General features: G+C 42.2%; 1 protein-coding gene across 1 annotated transcript in view; it reads left to right on the plus strand.

Annotated features, from left to right (window-relative positions):
* Positions 1 to 2,944, plus strand: part of si:ch1073-126c3.2 (uncharacterized protein LOC555816 homolog) — a 4,939-nt gene extending 1,995 nt beyond the window's left edge. Inside the window, exons 4-6 of the mRNA XM_050071331.1 lie at positions 1,081 to 1,193; positions 2,252 to 2,366; positions 2,600 to 2,944. Coding sequence (XP_049927288.1) covers positions 1,081 to 1,193; positions 2,252 to 2,366; positions 2,600 to 2,775 — 404 coding nt within the window. The 3' untranslated portion in view covers positions 2,776 to 2,944. The remainder of the gene's footprint in view (positions 1 to 1,080; positions 1,194 to 2,251; positions 2,367 to 2,599) is intronic.
* The last annotated feature ends 3,942 nt before the right edge of the window (positions 2,945 to 6,886 follow it).

Raw genomic sequence — 6,886 nt, forward strand, 5'->3', positions numbered from 1 at the left:
TAACTCTAATTGGCAACTGGGTGGCGCTATAACAACAGAAAAATGCTTAAAAATGGCTAAAATGTGACCGATCACTGTGGCTCCCCCTGTGGACCAATGTTTTTTAAACACTTTAACTATGTACCTTTCAACGTGCTACCTCAACTACTAATGTACACTTTTAGCCCACTAACTATCCCATTATTGGCAATGGTACTACTGTACTTTCAATAAAGCAATCGTACTATCAAATTCACAAAAACTCTGAATACATTGCTCTTCTTAATGGGTTCAGTTGACTATTTAATCTGCAATTTCCTATGACCTGTATCCCAAACACACACCATGTGAAACTGTACGTGGGCAACTGTGCACTCAGTGGGTATGGACTAGTGATTATATGTATGTTAATGTCAGTATTGAGTTTCGGCTGACGTTGAAATGGTTGAAGAGATGCTACAGAGAAAGGTTAGAAGGTGAAGAGTACAAGTGACATTCTTCTCATGATCATAACAGATAATATCATTACTTTTTCACTCTGTATTTGTGGCCCACATGATCTGTAGTATTACTTTCAATGGGTGTGTTGGGCCAATTTTCCGCTCAGTCACAATAACGTCTTGAGCTAGAAGTACTGAAGTACACTGCACTGACTACATGATCATTTTCAGAAAGCGGGGGTGCTCTCACAGAGCGGCAGGGTCTACCACATTTATCACGTTTGTCAAGGCACTCGAAGTCGAACGCTGAATTAAGTGAACTTTGCCTGGCAAATAGAAGGAGTGCGATCTGCTGAAGATGCTCTCATCACTGATTAAGATTAAATGTTGTGGTGTAAAGTCTGCAGATGGACTCTTGCAGGTAGTAATTACTGTGGCTTTTCAGGGGAGCCTGAAATTTGCTGAATAAAGATCAAGCTCCTCGTGCAGGCAGCTCCAGATTTCATCAAACTAAATGAGGACTTCTCAGATACTCTGTTAACAAGGGAGTCAGTGCAGTGTGGAGCTTCAGCCTGAAGGATAAATAAAGGGCTGCAGATGACAATAGAAACAGCTTCAATGTTTTATCGTCTTTATTTATTAAATAATCTCTGATTTTTAGGCTGTCAAGATGCTGAGCCAAAGAAATGCCCTGAAGCCAAAGTTCCCAAAAATGGAGGATTGATATGTGTCAGAGTTGCTAACAACAGCTACTGCAAACCGTTCTGCAGCCATGTAAGTGATGCATACATTTTTACATATTAATAAATGTATGGATAGTTCTGTTTGACAATACATCGTTACACTGTTATTAAACAGTATGACGTATTTTGGTGGGTGGGGCTTAGCTGGAGGCAAAACAATGGAGGAGGATGATACAGGTGGACTCGTGCACTCTGGCACAAACTGGACCATTCATAAATTGGGAGCGCTGTCTGAATGTTCCATTCAGTAATTCAGAGAGGCAGAGCGCGCTCTGGACACTCTGTCTGGGGAGACGGAGCAGCAGAGCGCTGAGCGGAGTGAATGTGGGACCGCCAGTGTTAGGGTGCTTTCAGACCTAGAGTCGTCTCCTTTGGTCTGAATCAGGGACTAATTTTGTTCCAAAGTTGTATAATTGCCGAGTTGGTTCATGTTCTCACGGCAGCATTTACAAGAGGACCAGATCAAATGCCTTGTGTGAGAAAGCTGCTCTTGATTGGTCAGAATTTCCATGTGGGAAAAATCCAGGAAGTAAAGCAAACGTTGAAGAAGAGTACACTTGCAAGATAAATGTGACACTTTCTAATGTCACAATGGAGGGACAACTACGCAGGTTGATTTTAGCGCTGCTCATCGTGGACTATATTGCTGTCATTGTTCATTTTAGTCAAACCATACAGTTTGAAAACGAGGCGCGGCTCCAACTAGAAAACAATGTTTTGATGCATTGGATGTGCTGAATGTGCATATTAAGGCAGTACAGGAGGAGGTGCACATTAATAATCCTCCAGGACTGTAACATGCTCATGTTTAACCCAAACAATGTGTCATGTGACTGCAGTTGCTTCACATCCAGGTCGGAACACCTTCTCACCACAAACGCGAACACTGACCAACGGAGCCAGGACTCCTTCTATTCTGGCTGCCAATAATACAACAAGACCACATTTTCAGACTCCTGTGTAGCCTACAGCCCTGTAGTGAAGAGTTGTGTTTTGCCTCCTGCTAATAAAATGACGTCATTGTGATGTCAGCCCTAAAAAGGTCTCTTAAAAAAGGATGAGTATTATAATGTGAATCTTCTCTCACAGGGTTATGATTTTAGTTTCCTGAGGAGGAGTCGTATTTATGAGGAATGCACTGAGCAGACGGGATTCAAATGGAAAACTCAGTACATAGGAGGAAACACGCTGGCTGTGTGCAACGGTGAGGTTCTGGATTATTAACTAACCTGGAGTTGCATTTAATTTATATTTGCAAATTTCTGAGTCTGAGGGAAACTACTGAGTTCAAAGCAGGAAGATGCACTTTTAATCCTGCAGCACGGTTATGTTTTATTACTTTTTAATGTCTTAAACTGTCTGTACAAGGAAACTCACATTATATATTTATACAGCAGCTCTGAAGTTGACCTTTACTTCCCCTCTCCTTGTTTCTAGCGGCAGCACTTCAAATTTCAGGAGCAAGTACAGCATATTTTCCCAGAGATCAGGACTGCCTGACGACCAAGAGCAACAGCCGGCTGCAGAGCGGCATCATTGATGTTTTTATCACTGAGCTGAAGGATCAGGGCATTCAGGCAGACTCACAGTCTGCCTGTCTTGTGTGTGGATGACCATGAGACAGAAACAAGTGGGATGAAAATGCATCAGTCACGTCATGAATGTTGTGGTGTGAAAGTCGCTCCAAGCTGCACTGAGAGGTGACGCTTTGTGAGTAGTTAAAAACTTTGTGACTGTTAAACTCACTTCAAGTTTCAAGAATAAAAGTGTTCCTGAACCTGACTGGTTTCCTTTGTTGGCATTCGTGCACACATGGTGAAATGTGTCCCTCTGACTGTTATGAAGCTATTGAAGTCCCACTTTTGACTGCATGCTGTAGTTGTGTCTGCAGCTCTGTGAGGTCCTCACACACCAGAACACAATAGTGCTGTCGGCTGGATGAGAAATATTTGCTATTCCTGGGTTTTCACCATTAGCGGGACAAAAATAATGAAGTTCAGACTAGTGGTGGTTTCAGACAAAAGGTCATGCTGTTTGCTGTGTCGAAGGAGTGAATCCCCTGTGGCTATTTTAAGACAGGAAGTGTTTCCTTTGAAAAATAAGACAAGGTTCTGATCAATCCTGTGTTGACTGATTTTACTGACAATACTGTTAAAAGATCAGAATTCTTAAAGGTATATTGTACGATGCAGGATCTTCCTAAACTAGAATTACTGCCTCAGGGTTGTATGCCTCCACGAACCAGTTAACATTCATGACGATAAAAACATCGATGCTTCACACATCTTTCCCCTGACAGCACAGAAGATCCATACAGTCAGCACAGTTTCAACGTTGGCACCAAGATAGTAGGGTCACAGTGTCCTTTGACATTTGCCCTCCAAAGTCTAATAAGTTTATCGTTAAGTCCAAGTAGATGTTCGTGCCAAATTTGAAGAAATTCTCTCAAGTTCTGAGATAAAATGTTCGCAGGAATGAGATGGATGCAAGGTCACAGTGACTTTGACCTTTGACCTCCAAAATCTAATCAGTTCATCACTGAGTTGAGTCTAAGTAAATGTTTGTGCTAAATTTGGAGAAATTAGGCATTATCTTTTTAGCTAGTCCGTCCGTCTGTACAATTAGTTTAGTTTAGTTTGGTCATTTTCCAGCTTATAAAACTCAAGATAGACAATACATAAACATTAAGTTAATGCGTTTTTTAGCATTAAAAAAAACAAAAACAAAATGTAAACAAAAAACAGGACCAAAAAGGTGTAGGCTGAAGCCTTAGCTTCCTACTTACCTTTTTAACATTGAAGAGAGAGTGCACCCAAAAATGAAAATTCAGCCATTATCTACTCACCCATATGCCGAGGGAGGCTCAGGTGAAGTTTTAGAGTCCTCACATCACTTGCAGAGATCCAAGGGGAGAGGAGGTAGCAACACAACTCCACCTAATGGAGGCTGACGGCGCCCCAGATTCAAACGTCCAAAAACACATAATTGAAACCACAAAATATCTCCATACTGCTCGTCCGTAGTGATCCAAGTGTCCTGAAGCCCCGACATAAAAAGTTGTTTGGAAAAACGTCATTTGAACTCTGTTTTTAGCCTCATTGTAGCCTGTAGCTCTGACTGCCTCTCTGTACACTGGGGCTGTCAAAAGCACCATGAAATTGAGTTCGAATATTTTAATTTAGTAGAGTTTGAATAATATTCGAATTTATTATAATTTTTTTATTATTAATTTTTTATTATTATTATTATTTTTGTTACACACAAATATAAACAAATATAAATAAGGTGCTTATTGCTGGTGCAATATGACACTTGGATGAAAACACCCGTTCTGACCGCAATGTTTGGATACTTCATTGCGTAGTTTTCCACCACAAGAGTGGATCTTGGTCGGCTCTTAGTGGTGTCTCATTCTGGTAACGTTTCATCTCTTCCTCAAAAAGGGTAGGCAGGGAGGCAGCAGGTGCACCACTCTCCCTGTATGTCTCCCCGAACAGGTCACACAAAGCGGACAGCGCAGTGGGTGGTGTTGGCGCAGCGGGCTCCCCCGTCCGTGCTTCTCCCTCCGTCTCTTGCCAGAATTCCACTGGATGCGGCTCCGTTGCGGAACGGCTGCGCTAGTTATCCGCTGCGTGCACAGACGCAACCAACACGCATCTCGTGGAATTTGGGGGTCGGACGTTATTCATAGTATTAATGAATTATTAATGATATTCGAATTATCAAATTTAGGTTCGAACTTATAAAAAATATATATATTTGAATATATTTCGAACAAATTTTTTTTTACTGCCCTACTGTGCACCACGCTTACGTGTGCAAGACCGTGAGACATGGGCACCGTGCTCATGTGTGTTCACGTACTTTCGCTGGTCTCAGGGCTAAAAACAGAGTCCAAACAACTTTTTATGTCGGGGCTTCAGGACACTTGGATCACTACGGACGAGCAGTATGGAGATATTTTGTGGTTTCAATTATTAGATCCAAGGGGAGAGGAGGCACAACTCCACCTAATGGAGGCTGATGGCGCCCCAGATTCAAACGTCCAAAAACACATAATTGAAACCACAAAATATCTCCATACTGCTCGTCCGTAGTGATCCAAGTGTCCTGAAGCCCCGACATAAAAAGTTGTTTGGAAAAACGTCCGAGGCCGTGAGACATGGGCACCACATTCATGGGGCTTCAGGACACTTGGGTCACTACGGACGAGCAGTATGGAGATATTTTGTGGTTTCAATTACGTGTTTTTGGACGTTTGAATCTGGGGCGCCGTCAGCCTCCATTAGGTGGAGTTGTGTTGCTACCTCCTCTCCCCTTGGATCTCTGCAAGTGTTGTGAGGACTCTAAAACTTCACCTGAGCCTCCCTCGGCATATGGGTGAGTAGATAATGGCTGAATTTTCATTTTTGGGTGCACTATCCCTTTAATTGTTTTTATCCCTCGCTTTAAATTTAACAGAGCAGTAAAAGAAACTAAGTACATAAACATTAAGCTTATTGTCTGCACAGACAGCCCGAACACATTTCATGTACACTTTGGTGTTCATACTTCAGCTTGATATCAGTTAATCATCTTGTGTCCGTGTGTCTTTCTCATTCGTCTGAACTCGATATCTCAAGAACACCTTGAGGGAATTTCCTCAAATTCGGCACAAATGTTCATTGGACTGATGGACTGATTGGATTTTGATGGTCGAAGGTCAGTGTGACCTCAAAAAACATGGTTTTGTCCGTGACTCAAGAATTCATACTCTAATTATGACAAAATTTCACACAAATGTCTGACGAGATAAAATAATGAAGTTATGTCATTTTTTTATCCAAAAGGTCAAAGGTCAACTTCACTGTGACATCATGATGTTCTGCAAAAACACTCTTTCACCTGTTACTCAGCGTCATATCTTGGGAACAGAAGGGGAGACATTTGGTCAGACACTGAGTTGGTGACACTCATCTTGAAACTGTGCTGATGGGTGAAACGCCAAGCGCACAAGGCTAGTGTTGATTTTCACTTTTGCTTTTGCTGGCAGTACTGTTTACTAACAGTAGCTGACAACTTGTGCATAGTATATTTTTGAGTTACATGAATGCATTTTAGCTGACAACAAGTAAATGAAGTATGGACCTGTGTGAAATTAGGTGAAGCTAGACAAGGCAAACACATATTTATCACTCCAGCAGCCACTGAAGTATAAACAGGCAGCTCAAACAGGAACACTTTGGATTAAAGCTGATGCTTCTCTGCTGATAAACGACTGTATCACAGCATTTCAATTCACAAAAGGATGGGTACACCTGTGAGGCCCTGATCGCCGTGCTTTCCGTCTGGCTTCATTTTACTAATAGTCACTCGTTATGTATGTGCTTGATGGCAAGACGCAGACGAGAGCAGCAGTTTAAACGAGGTTAACCACTCCGCCAAATGGACTGCTTTGTGTGCCGTTCTGTCTGCCCTCGGTTTCTGCTAACACATCCAGACGTAGCTCACAGAGGTGAAGGTTAAAAAGTCAGAATGAGATTACAGGATCTCATTTGGGTAGCCATTGACATTCCACATCATTCTATTAGGAATCACTCTAATCAGAGAGAAAACGACCCGCACAGTGACCCTCTGGTGTCGGCTGACAGCCCGTCTAATCATCAATTACTGAAATAACCGTCTGTGGACTGAAGGAGCAACAGTGGTAAACTGTAATGTCGCACATCTCCCATTAGGTGGCAG

The sequence above is a fragment of the Epinephelus moara genome, chromosome 19 (genome assembly GCF_006386435.1).
Source record: "Epinephelus moara isolate mb chromosome 19, YSFRI_EMoa_1.0, whole genome shotgun sequence".
NCBI classification, from domain to species: Eukaryota; Metazoa; Chordata; class Actinopteri; order Perciformes; family Serranidae; genus Epinephelus; species Epinephelus moara.